Raw genomic sequence first — 22648 nt, 5'->3', positions numbered from 1 at the left:
ATTTATAGTGCCTACTCTCACTGATACATTATGAGAATTAAATCCTATAATACATGCAAAGCTTTTAGTATACAGTATGTATTCAATAAATACAATGTTAAAGGAAAATATTAAAATATATTCTCAGATATTTCAGAAACTTTTCTTATCAGATATAGATCTTATCTTTGGTTTTTGATTTAGATTTCACTGAGTGCTAATACATTTTCACAGATGACACTTTCCTTTGTAAGGCATTTACCCATTTTAGTAATGAGGTTTATTAAAGAATTTTCAGAACTATCCTTTGTGGAATTTAAAGTTCTCTTCAAGAGATCATTTCTATATTCATTTATAACTCTTAGCCATAACTGCTTTTCATCATTTTGTAATACAAAAAACACAGGGGTCAAACTGATCTTAGAAACTGTGAGAAATTGATGGCTTTGCCAAGCACACAGTTTTCTCATTCCTGAATTTGCAAACCACAGATTCCCAGACTGCATTTCAAATGACATTTCTTTTCAAAGCTCATATAATAATAAATAATAACTCCCATGTTCAAGCCCAGAAATATATTCAAAACTGGTAAAAAATGCAGGAGTCTTTGCATGTTAACCCACTGAGACAAACCAGGTGACTCCTTACCCTTTGCTGCTGAGAAAATTAGTTTTCATCTCACCTGAAGGTTGACTTTAATTCCATCCAGTTCTCTTGATGTTTTTGTCAGCTGACGGAGGATGGTGCTTCGCTCCTTAAAGACTTGCTTCAGCTGCTTTTCTAGCTCTTCATAGTCCTGTCTAACACAGAAAGAAAAGGCATGAGGGCCCCCCCAAATGCCTTCACTTGGCTCTAGCCATTTTGGCCATAATCACAGACCCTTGCATTTTAAGCAAAATCTAGATAAACTGAAACCTTAATTACTAGGATGTTTTGTTTTTATTAGTTCATCTAAAAAGGGAAAATTGAAATACCAGTTTTTTAAAGAAATGTTTCATTTTGCATTGAGGACTATCCAGGCTACAGAGTTTCCAGAACAACACTGCACACCTTTTGCATGTATAACATAGTTTATCAGATACCTCTTGGAAAATAGATATTTTCCATGACATTACATACTTTTTTCTAAGGTCCTTGAAGTTTTACAGCAAGAGATTTGATTTGAACCAATGCAGATCAGAGATGTAGACAGGGACAAACTTGGGGGTGGAACCAGAGCAGAATGGAAGGGCTTTGCTGCGCCCTTGGTTTGTAGGGAATAAAGTGCACTGAAAAGGCACCGCTTTCAAAATCTCTATTGCTATTAAAGAAAATACCTCTAAAAATCAGTCAATAACTATAGTAATTACAGTGAAATTTGACCAGACTTGTTATCTATTACAATGAAGGAAAGACTTATCTCATGATCATACATATATATGTACATTTTTTTTCCATTTTTCTCATATGGACTTTGCAAGATAATAAGACAGGTATTGTAATTCTAATTTTGCTGATATAAAAGACTGAGCTCAGAAAAATTAAGTTACTACCCTAAGATCCTACTTAAGGAATGAATGAACAAGTAGTGTGTATATTTGTGTGTGTGTGTATTTATATATATTATAGCAAGTGTGCATGTGTGGGGGAAGAATGTAGACAAGGAAACAGTTGTCAGTGCAGCATAGAACTATACCTGATAGGGAAAGGTTAAAAATGATTAACTGGTACACACAGGTGATTAGAGATTAGAATCACGAATCCAGAGAAGAATTCCTGGTAAAAGTAATATAAAATATACGCATTTTGAAAGATAAATAGAATTTAGCTATATGAAAGGGGGAGAGCATGTGTTAATACTAATGAAAATGAGCTTACTGAATTAAAAAATAAGTGCATAGATGTCAGAAGGTTTGGAGTAGAAAATGGGGGTAGAGAGATTTGCTGCTGAAATGGGGATGTGGAGAGCATGAGCAAAAGTATGCAAAACTCTTAAATGATGGTTAGGAGTGTGGGCATTGTTAAGAAAACAAGGGGAAGACATGGAAGCAACCTAAATGTCCATCAACAGAGGGCTGGATAAAGAAGATGTGGTACATATATACAATGGAACATTACTCAGCCATTAAAAAGAATGAAATAATGCCATTTGCAGCAACTTGGACGGACCTAGAGATTGTCATACTGAGTGAAGTAAGTCAGACAGAGAAAGAGGGGTATCGTATGATATGCCTTATATACGGAATCTAAAAAGAAATGATACAAACGAACTTATTTACAAAACAGAAACAGACTCACAGACTTAGAGAACGAACTCATGGTTACCAGGGGGGAAGGGTGGGGGGAAGGGATAGTTAGGGAGTTTGGAATCGACATGTACACACTGCTGTATTTAAAATGGATAACCAACAAGGGCCTACTGTATAGCACAGGGAACTCTGCTCAATGTTATGTGGCAGCCTGGCTGGGAGGGGAGTTTGGGGGAGAATGGATACATGTATATGTCTGGCTGAGTTGCTTTGCTGTGCGCCTGAAACTATCACAACATTGTTAATTGGCTATATTCCAATATAAAATAAAAAGTTAAAAAACTATGACACAAATGAACTTATCTATAAAAAAAAAGGAAAAAAAAAAAAAGGAATCAAGGGGAAGTAATTGAAGGGTTTTAAGCAGGGAGTGACATGGTCAGTTTTATGTTTTGGAAAGATTTCCCTGGCTAAAAACTGGGAAATGCACTGGAGGATGGAAAAATCTGGAGAAAAGGAGACTGTTAAGGAAGTTACCACTGCAGTAAGCCACAGAAAAGACTGTGGTGGCCTAAATTAGTTTAGAAGCAGTAGAGACAGGGAAGCTTGGCTTGATTTCAGCAAAACATACAAAACTGAATCAATAATGTACAATTAAAATTTTTTATTTTGTATGTGTGTGTGTGTGTTATAGGGAAAGAGTGGGAAGGAGTGAGTTATTAATGTTGCCATGTCTCTGGTTTAGGCAACAGTTAAACACAGCCCTTCACTGAGAGAGAATCCATTGTATGAACAGTTTTTTAGTCAAAGTTGGGTTGACAAGTTCAACATTAAATTTGTAGGAAAATAGCTCAAATTCTCTCGTCTTTAGTTTCTTTGTCTGTAAAATGCAATGCTACACGACCTCACACAGATTATGTGTTAGCTGCAGCAACTTATGTAAGTCTTTGAACCCACAGTAGATAATTCATTTTTAAAAGTATAAAATATTTATGACTGAGAAATTTGATGAATTTACAGTCTTTCTGCAGAATTATAAAGTAACTGGGTCTACCAATGGCCTTAGTCATGATTAATAAATGCACACCATCTGCAATAGGTTTCTATTACAATTTTTTGCCTTTTCTCATTTTTTAAATGCAGGTTTCTAACACTCTTCACATTCCTCTTGTTTGAAGGAAACTGGAATGTTCCACTGCAAGAACCTCAATATTTCTCCCTGGCCTTGAGATTTTCACTGATGAACAGTAATCAGCCAGTAATAAGATAGTTATTAATGCCCCAGGTTTCCTTTCAGACTTACTAGCAAAGTCAAATAATGAACAGCAAGGCACATCGTCATCTACTTCTAATTATACAACCTTACTTCCTGACATGATTTTTTTTCCTGAGTATTTGTGACAATAAACACATCTCTAAAATTATCTTAAGTGACTATAATAAATCACAGTGTTAGATTACAAGCATTGACAATGTATTATATGCAAGATGGTCTTACATATATTCATTCACTCATCTAATCTTCAGAACAACTCTATGAGATAAGCACTAGTATTAATAAACACTAGTATTAATTCTATTTTACCACTGAAGAATTGAGTCATAGGAATAATAATTTCCAAGAACATATCAAGGAAGTGTATCAGTCAGTCTCCAGTGTCCACTGTCTTTGCCATTATACTGTTAAGAACATACTGATTGGCTATGAGTTCTTTATAGATAAGTTCACCGTGCCCATCACAGAACTTATTCTGTGTGATTTCTTCCATCACTGTTGCATATATAAGTTTTCAGTATTTGGATTTATTTGCTATTTATTTGCCTTGTGTTACTTCTGTCTATAAAAGAAAGCCTTTTCTGTCTTCACTCTAAGGTGAAGATTTAATGGTTAGAGCATTCTTACTGCAATAGTTTTTTGAATAAATGATTTCCTTAAGTCCAGATTGTTTTTATTTGCTAGCACATTGTGAAGTACTTAATAAATGTAGGTTGGCTGAGTGAATTCTCATTTCTAGCTTTTGATGGAATTCTTACATCAGCCTGGTGTGCATTTACCTACTCTTTGTTTGACAATCTAGATAGAAAAATTGCCATATCTTACTTCCTCCATGAAATCTCCTCCTAGAACTATATAGTTCCTTCCTTTTCTGAATTTGCTGGTCATTTACTCTGTCCATTTCTTCATTTTATAATTAATTGTTAGAGTTAGTATTTTTTAATGAGTTATTGTACAACAGCTTTTATAGAATAAGATGTGCTTGGAACCATGTATCTCTTCCCTTTTTTTCCTAAAAATTATTATTTAATTTCATGTTTAAACTGTCCTGGATTGGGCCAGTGAAAACCTCTACAAACTAGCTCTCATATCCTATGACTTGTCCCCATCATTTGGAACTTTTCCTTATTCTTTTCATTCCTTTGATGACCTGCCATAACCAATATTTCTGGATGTTTATTCCAAATGCAAATACAATGAAATCAATGACACTTACCATGGAGTAGTCTTTTAATGTTTCAACATCATTTTAAGTGTTTTTTAGTTTTTGTTTTAAATGAAAAAATCCTACAAGAGTTTTTTTAATACCTCCAGATTTAAACCTCATAAAATTCAAAGCTCTGGATTAGTGTTATGAGATCTCAAGAAACTTTGCTTTTCCCCCAAAAAAGAACAACAGCAATAATTGCAGAAATATAAACCTCCATTCAAACTGTCTGCAGCATTTCTGCCTATACATAAAGAATCATTTATTATGGAGGCCAAAACTGTAGTTTCATGGTATTTATTCTTAAAAAAATAATATCTAATATTTACTATGCACAAGTATATGTCAGACATGTGGCAGATATTTCACGCATATCATTAATTCTCATAATCATCCTGAAATGTAAGTGACATTATACATCCATTTTACAAGCAAGCAAGAAGAGACGCAGAGTAATTTCTCCAAGGTCACACGGATAGTATATCATGTAGGTAGTCTTCAACTCTAGATATATTTGATGACAAAATATTGCATTATGTAGTCTCATTATAATAAATGAACCCAGTAAATATTTTCTTGGTTCCTTCTACATGTAGGAATCTTTGAAAAAATTATCAACATTAGCAATACATCATCCCTAGTCCAGTGGCTTGCAATATATAGCTAAAATAGAACACATATGGAAATGAGGATAACATATGGCAAAATGTGATAGGACTAAGTCATTAGGAGAGATCAACTTCAGGTTAAACAACCATGGAAAATTTCATGGAAGAAAAGATATTTGTGTTGGGGTTTGAATGATGCATATGATTATTAAATGCAGTAAATGGAAAAGATATTCTGAGCAGAGGGAACAATATGAGTGATGACAATGCAAATGAGAAAGTGCTGAGTGCATATAAATTGTAAATCAGCAAGTAATATAGTCTAAATTGCATATAGGGTACTTACTGGGCTATTGGGTAAAACCTGAAAAAGTTGGTAAGACTCAAATTATCAAAACCCTTGAATGCCATGTTCAGGAGTTTTGAATGCTTTCTATAGGAAATTTACTGCTTTGTGAAACACTAAGGAAAATATATTTAGGAATATATATAGTCAGATTTCCAACTCAAAAATATATCAAAAAGAAGAAATATTTAAATTATCCTCCTCCCACAACAGCTGTCAAAGCTATTCCAAAGTGTAGATTCTTATTTATTCATAGTCAAAAAGACTGAATAAGAGTGACTTTTACTTGGCTTGGTCAGGATATTAAATTGGCGACCACAGGGAATTATATCCTGGGAAACATTTGCAATGCTTTCCTTCAAGAAATTCAAGAGAGCTGTAGAATTCCTCTGAATCTTGGCTCAAAGGCCACAGATTATTTTGCTAAGAGGCATCTGTGTTATCTGAAGCCATTCTTTTCCTTTTCTTTGTATCAGACCCAACATTCAATGTGACAACCAGTGTATTTGCAGAGTCTTTTTTTTCAAGGTCTGCCAATGTAAACTAAGAGAATAACCCAAGCCCACTGTGACTTCTGTACATAGGGACACAGAATGAATTCTGCCACACATCGGATGTGTGGCAGAATTCATTCTGTGTCCCTATGTACAGAAGTCTAGAAATCCATTTTAGGAAAGGAGGGTCTCTCATACAAATATAGTCAAAGATGGAAGTATCACAAGCCTTTTGGCAAGATTACTTGAAACTAAAAATATTCAGCTCTTCTCCCACTAATCCTACAGCTGGGAATCTATTTATCCAGCCCTTAAGAGCATAAATTTAAAGCAGCATTAATCATAGATAAATATTTGGAAATAAAATGAGACCTGAATAAACTGTTACATACACTGGCAAAGATGCTCTCCTGACCAAACTTCACTCAGATTCCTCTGAGCCCTCTTCTCAGCTAAGGAAGTTTGGCATCCATCCTTGTCAGGCCTACATCAGCCAGTTGTAGCAAGAATCTTGCTAAATCAGTTTAGCCAGAACCCACCCCCCTCAATATCTCATCATCTTTGATATCAGATGAAGTTCCTTATCCTCCGCTATTGCCCAGGTGATATCTGACAACTTTGACCTGCTTTCAGCAAGAATCCTGTCGCCTTGGGTTAGCCAGAATCCTCCCTTACCCCTGATGTTTCCTCTTAGTAATTTACCATCTACTTACTCCCATAGCTGTAAATCCCTACCTGTCGAAGCTGTATTCAGGATTGAGCACTGTTCTATACTGAGATCTATTTTTCCCCAATTGCAATAATCCCTGAAAAAAATCTGTTTTTCTCTCTTAACTAGTGTCCAGTCTGGGTTTTCTCTGACAACATGACATTATTTTAAGATTCAATTATACAACAATTAGAGCTATGCCAGATGACTTGGAAGGGTTTTCATGAAACACTTTTGAGTAATAAAAGAAAGAATGTAGAGTATGATGCATTTATATATTTGTATATAACACTAGCCATGATAATGCCCTGTGAATATATTTGTGCCTGTGTATGGCTACATAAAATTATAGTTTAAGATCAGAAATTTGAAATGGAATGGGTTAACAGAGGCAGAGGAGGGTTGCAGATAGAGGGAATTTAGGAGATGAAAGGCAAGCAAAAAGGAAAAAGGAAAAAATAGACTGTGCTGCCTTTATATAAAATTATGTGTATATGCATGTGTATAACAAAATCAAGTCAAAGGTTTTAATTAAGAAATTTTTAAAATCACTGAATTTTTATAAATAAACACACCAAAGAAGACATATGACTTTGATAGCTCCATCCTCACAACCATCGCTCACAGCTAAGTAGGCATTGTATGAATCTTTTGATATCTATTCTTACAAAAGAAACTCCTTACTAGAGCAATACTTTCCAGATTAAAGACATGGGAGATACAAAAAAGATATAAAGAGTAGAAAAATGTCACTGTCATGATGCATGTTTTAGCATATTCATTAGTTATGAAATTTGAAAATCAAAATTTGAGTTCCAGATTTTGTCACTAACATCAAGAAAATCACTGTAACTCTCTAGGTCTCAGTTTCCACATCTGTGACATAAATAGATCAATTTAAATTTCACAAATTGATAAAAATTTATGAAAATACCATTAATTTTATAGTGTAAGGGCAAATGGAAATTTAAAATAGGCTTAATTTTTCCTGTTGAAATAAGAAAAAGACATTTTTCTTCCCTCTCAGAGCATTTACTTTGGAAAACTCAAGTTCTTTCTCCATCTGTTTGAAATATATGTAAATCTTCATTAAAGTTATAATAATCCACTAGCCATCTTTAAGACCCCAAAATGTCCTTCTCAATTGACCTGGGAACTATTTCTTTGAAATATAATCATCAAGAAAGATAGCATCCCTATCTTCCAGTTTCTGTGAGAGAGTAGGAACCAAACTTTAGTAGGCACCTTCCCTTAAGTTACAAACTACTTCCTGTCATAGAGTTGTGATAAGTTTATTTTTCCTTTGGATGAAGCCAATTAGGTAATGCAGATGGATATCCCAACTACCAAGTGAATTTAGGATGAGCAATGTGTGACCAATAGTACTATTGAATCCTCTTATTTGAGAACTAATTATTGTTTATACTGAGAAAATGTAATAGGTTGTATCCACTCAGCTACATAAGATGAGAGTTCTTGCTCTCTTTGCAAACTTTTAGCAGATTGCCTGTGATGCACATCACATGCTTATTCAATAATAAAATGGTTTTCTTTCTCTTCTATCTTTGTGGAGATGTTTTCCGGCTTGGGAAGATATTTTAATTGTATTTTCCCCAAAGTAGTCAATTAACTTCTCTAAAATAGGAGAGAGATAGGGAGAGAGAGAAATCAATAGTGCTAATAATTATGCCTGTCATTTAGTTAGTATATGCCTTGAAAGAAGCGTGAGATGAGAGGCATTGTCTCTCATGATGTATGCGATGCTGGATGTGATTTTTTCAAAGAATCAACCTCTTCCCTTCCCAATGACAACACAGTCCTAAATATAAGACATTGAGTGCATCAGATGTTCCATCAAAGAAACAGCAATCTTTTTCAATGGTGAGAAAAAGGAAAAATATATATATTTCTATTGGACTAACTGAGAAAAGTATATTATCTGTATGGAATATTCAGGAAAATTTAAGAGTAACTTTGCCTTACATCCTGACTTTAGAATTTGAATGCTTATCTCCACTGTGAGAGCTCACAAGCAGTGTTTCTTAAACTTTTGTGGGTTTGTCAGCCTCTTTGATATTCCTACAAAAATATGAAAACTCTCCCTAGAAAAATTTCCACACACTTATAAACTGACAAAATTTTACATAAAATTTCAAAAGGCACATGAACTCCTTGTAGGAAAAGAACACTCTGGTGCCACTGCAGACTTCTGTTCATAAGCCATAGTCTCCTTATAAAGAACCCCTGCTCTAAAAGTAGAGAGTCATTTGGGATCTTTAGTTACTTTGTTTTTCAAAATCGTCTCCAGATATAAAGTGATTCTTGGAGTCAGTGGTGACTTAAGCTGAAGAGGGGGAAAAAGTTTACAAAATATTTTACCAGTGGTAGGATCAGAAAGAAACGCTCATCTCTGCAGAGAGTTTAGAAGTTTGTGATGTGCAGGGAGAGTTTATCCAAGGAGAAGAGATATTGGTCCCATTTTGCCCTAGATTGTTTATTTATTTTTTTATTTTTATTTTTTTAATTTATTTTATTTTTGGCTGCATTGGGTGTTCATTGTTGTGCGCGGGGTTTCTATAGTTGCGGCGAGTGGGGTCCACCCTTCGTTGCAGTGCGTGGGCTTCTCATTGCGGTGGCTTCTCTTGCTGTGGAGCACGGGCTCTAGGTGCGTGGGCTTCAGTAGTTGTGGCACATGGGCTCAGTAGTTGCGGCTCGAGGGCTCTAGAGCACAGGCTCAGTAGTTGTGGCACACGGGCTTAGCTGCTCCGCAGCATGTGGGATCTCCCAGACCAGGGCTCGAACACGTGTCCCCTGCATTGGCAGGCAGATTCTTAATCACTGTGTCACCAGGGAAGTCCCTCAGATTGTTTAAATGGTCACACAGAGGAAAGGTTTCCCTTACTGCTGCTCCCACTTGAATGTAATGGACGCTGCTTAATGACCATGGTGACAGAAGTTAACTATCTAACTAGCCAGTTAGAAAAAAATATATCACTAGATTTTTAAGTATAGTTGGAATTCTAGCTTGTTCTTGAAAGGTATGGAGCCATTTTAGTTGACCCTGCCTGCCCCCCTCAATAAATATCAGCATTACTTCTTCATTCAAGCTAATTAAAACACACTTACTGTGTTTTCTTGTTTTTTGCTTTTTTTTTAACAAGTTTGTGAGCTATGTCTGAAAATCAGAAATGTCTGAAACATAGTTATTGTCTTAATGGAGTTCTTAGTCTAAAACACATAATCGCAATAATATGTGATAAATTTATGCTAAAGAGATTTATTAAGTTCAGTGGTAGTGAGAGGTCGGGTTGTAGTCTTAATGGATAATTCAAGTAGTAGAAATCCTTTGTGATTAAGACAATCCATACCAGAGAAAGGATGGCTACTTTAAAAGTAGTAGACGTTGTCAGAAGGGCTTTCTATAGCATTGGCATGGAATGTGAGACTGTTAATCACAGAGAAAAAAGCCCTGTCAATACACGATCAATGCGTTAGGTTTTTATTAACTTCTTGTATCTATACAGAAACTTCACTAGGAGTAGAGGAATCCATGGCTTTGCATTCTGTTTGATGCAGGAAATGAATCTTCTGCTTGGTGTCTGACTGATAGGAATTGCATTGATTTTGCAAGCCTCATATGCTAAGTGGTTTCAGATCCTGCTATCGTGCAAGTTGTATCTGGTCAGAGAGAGACTCTAAAGCAAGATGGGAAAAAAAGCTATAAGGCTTGCATGATATCTCTGATTGTGCAGACTCTAAAGCAAGACGGGAAAAAAAGCCATAAGGTTTGCATGATATCTCTGATTGTGCAGAGGGAAAACTCCAAAGGCATCTCTAGAATAATAAAACCACCACCATTCATTTATATCAGTTTTTTTTCCTGTCAAGACTTCAGAGTGATTCAGAAATCCCACCCCGCTGATTTTCTCTTTCACTCTAGAAGACAGTGGTAGAGGCCTATTAAAATGTTAAATGGATCAATCCCAGTGAATGATAATCATAGTTAACTTGGGGCCAAAGAAAACCCTCTCGCCAGAGGAGTGAATTTCTGTTACTACTTCCAGAGGTAGGACTGAATCCTGGCTCATGTTTACTTAAACTTTTCATGTTCTAAGGATCTGATAAACCAGTGGCTGAGAGAGGCAAACACTACAGCAGGTATTTAATCCATGAGCATCTCTCCATATAATCACTGCTGGTGAAAAAGGAAAGACCACCGAACTAAATTCTCCCAATAATACCTAGTTCCTCCCTTCTGACTGCTTTTGAGGATCACAGATAAAAGTATGGCTACACTTGCAGAAAGAATGAAGGTGCAAAGGAAGGCAGTGTGCATGCTTATTTGTCAGTAATCGGCTGTACCCAATATTTACTATTTTTTTAAGATTTTTTTGATGTGGACCATTTTTAAAGTCTTTATTGAATTTGTTACAATATTGTTTCTGTTTTATGTTTTTTTTGGTGTTTTGGCCGCAAGGTATGTGGGATCCCACGCTCCCAACCAGGGATCAAACCCACACCCCCTGCATTGGAAGGCGAAGTCCCAACCACTGGACTGCCAGGGAAGCCCCCCAATATCTATTATTTAGTGGGACCCCATCAGCAAAGGAGGATTCTACCTAGAAAGAGTATTCTTAAGGATTACTAGGAAATTTGAAATAGAATCCTTTATTCATCACTTAAGGCATAATTTTGTACTAAATATGAACAGGCATATGATAAAAATGTAGACACATTTGACAAAAGTATGTTTACCTCTCTCTTCAGCTTCATCTCCCCAAAAGTTTCCTTCCTTATGCTCTATATTTCAGTCAAAATATGTTTTGTTCCATTTCTTGAATACTCTGTACTCTTTTATAACACTGTGTCTCTGTATATGTTATTCTCTTCTCCCAGAATATTATTTAGATTAATTCTAACCAGACAAACTCCTTTTTTTATCCTTCTAGAATGTGCTAGACATAGTTGTTTGCCTCGACATAAATTCCTTCTCCCTTCTCATACTGGCAGAGCCTGCCCACATTAGAGGTTGCAAACACCACATATATACTTTCTCAGCCTCCACTGCAACAGGGACAGCTATGTCATGTGACAGATCTAGACAATGAGAGCTAGGAAGAAGTCTCTGGGGTCTTCAGAAATTTTTTTCTTATCTATCACAAATAGAGATAAAAAGGAAATATTTTACAGTCTTGGCAATCTTTTGCTTCCCCTTCCCTTTTCCTACTTCTAGAGATGTGACAATAATTTTGGGAACATGACACATCATTCCTAAAGATAGATGAGAGGGTAGCTTGCTGGAGATGGGTAATTCGACATGTAAAAATAGCACTGGTACTTAATGACATACTTGGGCTGCAGGACCAGTTGTAGAAGCTCCAACATGCAGGTTTCTTGGTTTGGGGCTGCATGACTCTAATCTCTGTTCCATCTTCACTTGATTTTCTTCCTTTTGTGTCTGAGTCTCAAATCTCCCTCTATCTTTCTTTTACAGGGACCAAATCCAGGATGAACTCATATCAAGATCCTTAACCTAATTAAATCTGTAAAGAGTCTTCTTCCAAATAAATTCATATTCACAAGTTCTGGAGCTTAGGACATTGATATAGCTTTTTAGTGCCAAGATTCAATGTACTACAGAGAGAGAGAGAGAGAAGATAGATTTAAGAATTGCAAGTGATTCACAAAAAAACAGCATATCGTCTTTAATCTGGACTCCTGGTTACTCATGTAGTTGAGATTTCTCATGTGCTATTGGCCATATGTGTATGTGTGTGTGTGTTTTTTCAATAAATCAACCATTCAGGAATTTTGACTACTTCTTCTATTGCTGATTCAGTGTTTTGTAATTATTTGTTATGAGAAAAAAGTCAATTTGTCTGATGCCTTAACTAAACGTTAAATCACATCTTCTTTATACTCCCCTTCCTGTTCTCTCTTATTCAAGTATGTACAATGTTTCTGTACGTTCTGTTAAAAATGGGCTAGAAGCTGGAAATTAAAAAATAAATAAGAAACATGTGAATAAATATACTCTATCACAGCCCCTTCTGGTATATTTAACACATTCATATGATAAAAGGTCTGTGGAAGACCAAGGAAAGGCTGTTACTTAGGTGGTTCTGTAAGAGTGTGTTTTCCCTTTGTACTGCACTCGCTATGCCTAGTAGAGTCCTCCGCCAATAAACAATTTACCAACTGAAGATGAGTTAGGCAAAAGCTAAACGACCTACTTTTCAAGGCCATGTTTGCAATGGTGACATCCAAAAAGAATGTGTGAGAAGTGTTGCGGGGTGGGGGGAAGATAGGAGATGTAATATGTAACAATTTAATCCAGTTTGAAAATAGATATAAGTCATGATAACACTCAGAAAAGTTTTAATTGTTCATCTAACAACATTTGACAGCCGATAGGCTCTTCTGTATTTTCCATTTGGTATTTTTTCATTGGGGTATAATTGACATGTAAGATTATATTAATTTCAGGTGTTTAACATAATGTTTCAATATTTGTACATATTGGGAGAAGGGAAGAGGACAGGAGAGGAGAGGAGATAAGAGAAGAGAAGAGAAGAGAAAAGAGAAGAGATAATTAGTGAAGAGATTTAAGAGAGAGAGAATTTATTCAGCAAATGGTGGGAAACCAGGAACTAAGGAAAATAAACTTGGTATATGGCAAATACCTAGTATCAGGCTGAAAGAGAGACTTTCAAAAATAAGACTGGCTTATACATTGTTAACAGTTGCATTGACTTCTGAGCTGTGCCTAGTGCCTCACCCCAACATTGTCCACAGTTTTCAGGATCCATTTAATGTAAGTTGTACTCTGTGAGGCATTGCCTAGAGGTGGGGTTGCCCTCTACACAAGGGTCACTACACACAAGAGATTAGAGAACTGAGAGAAAGCAACATATGGAGAGAACAGAGAAAAGGGCAGTGTGCAGTGTTTAGTGGAAACAAGGAATCTCAGCAAACAATTCTCAGAAAAGAGGAAGACCTCAGAGAGTCCTGGTGTTACTAAAGGGAGAGACACGTTGGATTTCCCTCTTCCTGTGGGATGGAATGGAGACTCAAAAATTTTAAAATACATATGAAAGAGAAGATCAGTCATCTTGGCAACTTCCACATAGCTGACATTTGTTATAATAAAATAAATAATATGCTCCCAACATTTAATAAATGTTATATATATTTTTTATTCCTCACCTCACCTGGTCAAAATATTAGAAAAAGTGGTAATGATCATCTTCATCATCATCTTTTTCATGTGAGCAGATTATAAAACAGGACATACACTTCCAGGCAATTTTCTGTGCCTTAGAATATGACTATTGCTTCCTTCATCTGGGGAAGAAGTGTCAAGTATCAGTCACTGCACAGCTCACAGTAAAAGATTTTCCACTGCCCTAGGAGGTAGTCTCACCCTGGAGGTTACAAACCTTAGTTTAAGCTTTCACTCAGCACTTTCTAAAAAGGCAATCAGCAGCTTCAGGACACTTTTTCTTTTTCAGCATTATGAGCACACATTTCACATTTTTCACTGCTGGAATCTTGAGTGGCCAATTTGTCATATTTCCACAGTTGCATATGCCACTTTTTTTTTTTAATTTTTATTTATTATTTATTTATTATTTTATTATTTTTGGCTGCGTTGGGTCTTCGTTTCTGTGCGAGGGCTTTCTCTAGTTGCGGCAAGCGGGGGCCACTCTTCATCGCGATGCGCGGGCCTCTCACTATCGCGGCCTCTCTTGTTGTGGAGCACAGGCTCCAGACGCGCAGGTTCAGTAGTTGTGGCTCACGGGCCTAGTTGCTCCGCGGCATGTGGGATCTTCCCAGACCAGGGCTCGAACCCGTGTCCCCTTCATTGGCAGGCAGATTCTCAACCACTGCGCCACCAGGGAAGCCCAATATACCACTTTTATTTGAAATTATGGGCATGTCCATCAGAAATTATGAATCTATGTTTACACAGATTAAATTGACAGCCAAGCTTGAAAATGTAAAATGTCACTTTCTGATGGTCCAGGAGCTGTAGGAGATGCTTATTAATCAAGGTGAACAGCAGTGTCAGTGGACAGCATCCCAATTGGTGGAGGCCATTTACAACATTGTTATTGCAAGTGTTCAGCTTCCTTCCCCAACTTTCTATTCTAAAGACTGGGCAATTTACATGTCATCTTGTTGTCACCAAGTTGCTACTGCAAATAGTTTTCACCTGGAACAGCTGTTTGTTGTTTGTTTTTTTATCAATGTGTCTCAAAAAATGTACAGAGGAAAGTCTAATTTCAGTAGATATTGAAACCAAGTCTTTAAATCCCCCGGCCTAAGATCTTAGAATACAATACTAGTTCTGTGATTTCATAAACTTATAAATCGTCTGTTAGTCTTCACATCCAGATCAGTTTTATTTTCCACAACATGATTAACAGGGTTGGAAAAAAATTAAAGGAAAGGGAAACAGGACTTTGAAATGCCCTGCCACATGCCCTCTTTCATATTTCCTTCTCTTTTGTTTCTGTCCACATCTCCTTCTCCTTTATGGTTTTTTAAAGAGGCAAGAACAACCCAAAATACGAAACTCTAAACTAGAACAAAACTTGTTGTAGAAAGGTAAGGTAAGGTTTTTGATCTTCACTTTTCTTAGTATTAGGGATCAGCTGCATGGCTTTATTTTATACTTTATTTTAATATCAAGAAAACAGAAATGTCCTGCATATACAGTGAGAGCTTTCAGTTTATAGATCAAGTAAACATAAGTATATGAGTGTGTGTGCACGTATATATGTAGACAGACACGATTGCTCATTCTAAAAATATGTGAGTCAAAGGCTCAAAATTTGATAATCAAATTTTGAGGATAATATATCTTCTGCTTGAAGCTTTCTTTTCAGGTTAAAATATCTGTAGAGGTTCTGTGATTACAGATAAGTCACTTTAGTACTATGTGTATTCCTTCATTGTCACTTTTAATATGATTTTTTTTCCAGGAAGTTTAGAGAATTACATAATCCTTTTTGTCCTTTATTCATTTCAGCATAAATATAAATAGACTAAAATTTTGCATAATTGTGTTGCTTTAGAAATGTAGTTGTTTGAAATATTAGGGCATGTATGAATTTGAATATATGATTATGAAACAATAATTATAATAATATCACAGAGCACTTATTTTAAACTCCCTCCTATATACTCATTCAACTCACTGATGGATATTCCTGACTCTAACAAGGTACTATAAGTTCAAAGTACTTAATGCCATGACAAAAAAAAGTTAAAACAGGGTATTCATTCACAGTCTGGTTATTTTTTTTTCTTTTACATAGTGTGTGTAAGAAATTTTTCAAAATATATGTGGAAATAATAACTTGAATTATTTTTCTAACACATGAAAGAAAAACTAGAATCTAGGATAGAAATATTGTTAATTTGTAGAAAAGAGAAAATTGATCGATAATGCATTGACCTTGCTCAGTATTCATGGCAAGCAGCGGATAGTAATAATACTTTAAAGGACATTTGTGACAAGCCCCAAAGTGCTCCTAGATGTAAGGATCTACCCTCCATTCATGAAAAGCAAATCACTTGCCGTGGCGGAGAGCTATTCTGAGCAAACTGCACTAAGCAATATCTTCAAGGAGAGGAAAAAAAAGAATGACTCTTCAGTTGAAATCACGCCAGAAACTGCTTGGTGGACTGAATTAGTAGCTAGGCTCCTGCTATTCTCCACCCATCCTGAGGGAAAGAAAAGCTATTCCACTTCTGCTAATTTACTTTACAAGTTAGTATGGACCCTAACTGTCTGGACCATGTAACGTGCTGTGATTTGGCGCAACCAGGGCTCATCGGAGCAATTTGAGGTTCTAAGAGGCAAACTGCCGCAGGACAATTTTAATTCTGGAGAGACAAATCTTGCTCACAGTCATGAGAGGATTCTCTCCATTTGTGAGATGGGAGTGTGAGTCAATTTTTAAGATATCTAAGATATCTTAAACAATATCCAAATATCCAAATAATCAAGGACTAAGGACAGCAGTATCTGACATTTGATCTACACCACAATAACTGCATCACTAGAGGGAGGTTAACTATGCCTCTAATCTACTGAACTAGAAAACGATTTAATGTTCCAGGGGCGTGCGCAGAATTGTGTGTGGGGAGAAGTAAAAAATATAGCAGGAGGATATTAAATGACAGAGCTATATAAAATCTAAACGGGTAGTTGAAACAGAAGCCTCAACAAGTCAATGACGAAGATTCTAAAGAAACTAAAAAAGATGATCCTGCTTTACATCTCAAATGAAAATTTAACTTGTATAAAACTTAACAAGTGACCTCTTCCAAGAAAATAGCACTGGGACAACTCTCTGCAACTGGAGGATGAGAGACTATGGAGGCATCACTTAACTGCACTTGCATAGGGACCCTAGTGCTGTTTGACAAGTGTGTCTCTACTTCTCACTGTATCCTTAGAGTCTCCCCCCAAAAATTTTTTGTCAGTGATCATTTTGATTTTGAATCTCCTGAAATATTTCCCCTAAGCAATGACCCAGGTGATCAAACAGCCCTCTCACATAGAAAACATTTGGATAAGTAGGGCAAACATACACACAAACACACACACACACAGAGAAATAGAATTCACTAAATATGTCACATACTTGACAAAGGAATGTGAGAAATATGAAGTTGAAAGTGGTGTACTTCTTGCTTATTAGGAAATCTAACAATATCAGGAAAGACAAAATGAAAACCCATATGTAAAATAAAGGAAGTGATGATTCTTTAAGAGAGTCACATAAGGGTTCAAAATGGTAGAAACCATTCCCAAGCTGCAGAAATCAAGGAAGGCTGCATGGAGGTGACTTTTTAAGAACGACTATTGCCTTTGGTTAACCCTGAAACTAGGATCTGTGTGTAAACAGTTTGTGTGATCTTACGAAGCCTGAGCTGGGGAGCTAGAAAGTGAGATGGGTAGGGGGAAGAAACTAGTAGAGTTGACTTAAGGGACAGAATGGCACTGTGAGGAACTGGAGATCAAAACAGACCTTAGAAATAAAGAAAACACTTCATAGTTGTCTTCCCATAAGGGAAGGAAACCAGGTGTGATGGTTTATTTTATGTGTCAACTTGAGTGGGTCAGAGGGTGTCCAGATATTTGGTTAAACATTATTCTGGAAAAGCTCCTTGACATTGGTCTTGTCAATGATTTATTTGATATGACACCAAAAGCACAGGAAGCAAAGGCAAAAATAGACAAATGTGAGTGGTTACATCAAACTAAAATGTTTCTGTCCAGCAAAAAAAACAATCAGCAAAATGAAAACGCAATCTAAAAAATGGGAGAAAATATCTGCAAACCATATGTGTGATGAGGTTTAATATCCAAAATATATAAGGAACTCCTACAACTCAATAGCAGAACAAAACACAAATAATGCAATTTAAAAATGTACAAAGCACCTGAAAAGCTATTTCTCCAAAGAAGACATACAAGTGGCCAACAGGTATATGAAAAGGTACTTGACATCACAAATCATCAGAGAAATACAAACCAAAACCATAATAAGATATCACCTCACAACTGTTAAATGGCTATCATCAAAAGACAATAAGTGTTAGTGAGGATTTAGAGAAAAGGGAACGTTTGAACATTGTTAGTGGGAATGTAAATTGCTACAGCCACTATAAAAAGAGTATGGAGTGTCCTCAAATATTAAAAATAGAATTACTATATGATATAGCAATTCTATTTCTGGGTATTTATTCAAAGGAATAAAGCAGTACCCTGAACAGATATCTGCATGCTCATTGCAGCATTATTCACAATAGCCAAGATATGGAAACAACCTAAGTATCCACTGACAGATGGAGGCATAAAGAAAATGTTGTATAGATATACAATGGAATATTATTCAGCCATAAAAAGAAAATCCTGCCACTTGTGACAACTTGGATGAACCTGGAAGTTATTATGCTAAGTGAAGTAAACCAGACACAGAAAGACAAATACTGCATGATCTCACTTGTATGTGGAATCTAAAATAGCCAAACTCATAGAATCAGAGATTAGAACGGTGGCAAGTGTACAAACTTTCTGTTATAAGATAAATAAGTTCAAGAGATCTAATGTACAGCATGGTGATTACAGTTAGTAATTCTCTAATGAGCACTTAAAGTTTGCTAAGAAAGTAAATCTTAAGTGTTCTCACAACGTATACAAAAAATGGTAGCTATGGGACATGATGTATGTATTGATTGACTTGACTGTGACAATCATTTCACAATATGCACATATATTAAATTATCATGATACACAATCTAAATAAATACAAATTTTGTGTCAACCATACCTCAGTAAAACTGGAAAACAATTTTTAAATGAAAAAAAATTAAAGCAAAACAAAATATTTTTTCTGGGTGGGTGTGTGAAGTTGTTTTTGGATGAGATTAACATCTGAGTACCTAGACTGTGTAAAAGCAAACTGCCATATACAACGTGGGTGGGCTTTAACAAACCCATTGAAGGCCTGAATAGAACAAAAAGGTGGAGTAAGAGAGAATTCTGTCTGTCTGTCTGTCTCTCTCTCTCTCTCTCTCTCTCTGTCTTTGAGCTGAGACACTGGTCTTCTACTTTCGAACTCAAATTCAGACTGAAATGTACACCATCAGATACCCTAGTTCTCAGGCCTTTGGACTTGGATTGGAACTATACCATTGGCTTTCCTGGGTCTCCAGCTTGCTGATTATAGATCTTGGTACTTGTCAGCCTCCATAATCATGTGAGTAAATTCCTTATAATAAATCTCTTTACATATTACAGTGTATACACATCGATTGGTTCTGTTTCTTTGGAGAACCCAGACTAATATACCAGGGTACTTTTCTTCCAGCACTTATCTATCTTTGGCTGAGGGCAGCTGCTCCTGTGTTTTGTGATCTCAACTCCCTTAGGATTCAGACATGCCATCAGTGTGAATCAGAATCACAAAGTGTCCAGGGCACAGACACATAATTTGCAACAACCATGAAGATTAGACTAGGCCTAAGGAAACTGGAGAGAAAAATCTGTAGGACAGAGGGAACAGTATATGCAAATGGACATAGATGTGAAAGTTCAGGGGAAATCAGGGACAATGTGCAAAGTAGTTCTGAAGTCTAAAGGGAGTGAAGTCTTGATGAAATAGGACTGGAAAAAGATAATCTAGAGGTCTAGTTTAAGAAGTTTATTATTTTCCCCTGTAGACAATTAGGAGCAAATAACAGCTTTGAGCAGTAAGGTGATATAAACAAAACTAACCTTCAGAAAGGTCAGGTGGGTAATCAGACAGAAAATGTAATAAAAGGGAAAAGAACATTGATTAGGAAGCCAGTTAGAAGGTTACTGAAAACATCGTGAAGAGAAGTTATGAGGATTTGATTTGGGAAAGATGGAGAAAAATTGAGACACGTAAAGAAAGGAGGGATATTATAGAGGCAGACTTTTCAAGAATTGTCTAGTGTTTTGACGTAGACAATGAGGCAAAGAAAAAAAAAAAGGTTGCTAGTTGGGGCTCTCCCCTGAGATCAAGAATTCAGGACAGGATTCTGCAATCTGAATGGAGATAACAATAAAGGGAGAGTGAGTTCTATTTTGGATCTTCTGTGTTTGCAAAGACGGTTAGACCTCCAGACAGTGAAAAGACATGAACTGAGGTTAATCACAGTAGACCTTTAATGGGAAGTGAGCTGAGTTAGCTTACAGACAGTGACAAATACAAGAGGCACTGCTGACAGGTAGGCAAGATGTGGGTGCCACTGAGGAGAAATAAATAAGATGTATAAGAGAACAGATAAACCAAATGTCCCTAGTTAAAGGCAAGGGACCACGTTAGACAGTGTTGCGAGATGAAGTAATATTCCCTAGAAATACACTGACCTCTATAAGGAAATGCTGACAGGAATCTAACAAGGGCAGTTAATATTTCCATTCTTTGTATACCTTGGCATCACTGGAACTTAAAAATAGTAGACGATCCATTCATCTTACTTGACTGGTAGTGGGGGAGAGAGAAGAATAGGAAAAAAAGCTAAAAAAAAAAAAAAAGAAAAGAAAACAAGAGAGAGAGAGAAAAGAAAAGAAAAGGAGAAGAATAGTATCAACAGTAAATTCTCCCCTCCAGGCATGCAAAACAGAGGGCAAAGAGTTGCTAACACCCTTCGGGTATTTTTCCTCTTTCTAAAGTTGCTCCCAGCTTCTCTGTGCTGCTTCTGTAGCAGCACTAGACTTGCTTACATGGCAAACATGTCAGAAGGTTTTAAAATCTTTTCAAAAGATCACCCCAGGACCTCTCCTTCACAGAGCAAGATTAACAGTGCCCTGAACTTGCTTTCTTAGTGGAAATGCAGCTCTGGTCTAACCTAGACTTTCCAGTGTGTCGGTCCTTCTTTAACCATTTCATTTCCTACAAGGGAAAAGTGATGATCAGTGGGCTGAAAGAAAGTAAATGCCTCACAGTCAGACAGGGAGCGAGATGGTAGAGAGAAGGGTCTTCATCGCCTCTATTTTCTGTCTGTAGCATCGCTGGACTAGATTTCTTAATTGTGCTGTGAGATCTTTAACTGGAAAAGTCTTACTGGGGGATCAGTGATCACAGACCTCTCCACTCATCACAGTCATAATGACTGGCCAGGAACTTTACACACCTGGTCTTGAATAACATTCACAAAATCCATATAAAAGACATGTTAGTGTCCGTATATTTCAGATAAGGGAATTAAGGCTTACACTCTAAATGCAGTTGACTTGCCCACGGTCACAAGACTAATAATAGTTTAACACGGGTTTGGACCCAGGTTTTCTGACTCCAAAGTGCATACTCTTTCCAACACTCAGAACTGCCTCTCAAACTTTGGACTACTGTAACATCAAGTGTCGTGCAAAAATAAGGGAGTGGAATTTGACAAATACTCTGTGATTTCATTAATTGCTCTAAAAGACCATGCTTCTTAGAATCTATGATCTTGAGAATCTTCTCAAAAATTTCTTCATAGAGAGGGTCTAAGGCATTTTACTTGCTGAGAAAGTAGCAAGACTTAGGAGGTTAATAATTATGGGAGTTAAGAACTGAGAGAAGAGGCGTTTCTTTTGAGCTTCCCAAATCTTAAGAGAAATCTCACTCTCTTATGGCCCATCTAGCTTCTAATGTCCCTATCTTACTACTTCATATGTAGTAGATGGTAGTAGGAAAGCAATAGATATTAGATTCTCAATATATCTTGTTGATGAATTATCTAGCCTATCTGGTCTAATTGTATATGTTTTGGATTCATCCATATCTTTTCATTATCAGATAGAGGTGAGCTACATAGAAAAATTAGCTTTATTTTCAACACACCTCGAATTAATAGACTGAATATGTGCAAAACTTATATTAATATGAAATGGTTTAACCTTCACTTTACTTTCCCCAGAATTCATAATCTATTTCAATTTATTTGTACTGCACACTATTTGCATTAGTTCATCAGGTATTACAAAACTAATTTGATGTGATTTGATGGTATTTTTCCAAGAATAAATTGCATTCTTGAAATAAGAAAACATCACCCTAAGCTAATGGTTACTTTGAATAAAATGCAAAACATCTAAACGCATGTAGAAACATTTGTAATTTTTCTTTAGGAAGAAAGAAAAATTTCTGTCCCACAACAAATGATTTCCATTGGTCTTCCTTATCTACATGACATTTTAAGAAATCCACCTCAGAATCAGCAAAGACAAGTAGAGTTAATGACAATAGGAAATTTTCCAAGATATTCCAT

At 36.3% G+C, this 22648-nt stretch overlaps 1 protein-coding gene across 1 annotated transcript in view; it reads right to left on the bottom strand.

The window, feature by feature from the left end:
- Positions 1-22648, bottom strand: part of LUZP2 (leucine zipper protein 2) — a 446993-nt gene that overhangs the window by 243181 nt on the left and 181164 nt on the right. The window contains exon 2 of the mRNA XM_082476703.1: positions 662-779. Coding sequence (XP_082332829.1) covers positions 662-779 — 118 coding nt within the window. The remainder of the gene's footprint in view (positions 1-661; positions 780-22648) is intronic.

The sequence above is a fragment of the Balaenoptera physalus genome, assembly GCF_965194825.1.
Source record: "Balaenoptera physalus genome assembly, chromosome: 10".
Lineage (NCBI taxonomy): Eukaryota > Metazoa > Chordata > Mammalia > Artiodactyla > Balaenopteridae > Balaenoptera > Balaenoptera physalus.
The sequence above is the reverse complement of the archived record's forward strand: the minus strand, read 5'-3'. Positions and strand labels throughout refer to the sequence as shown.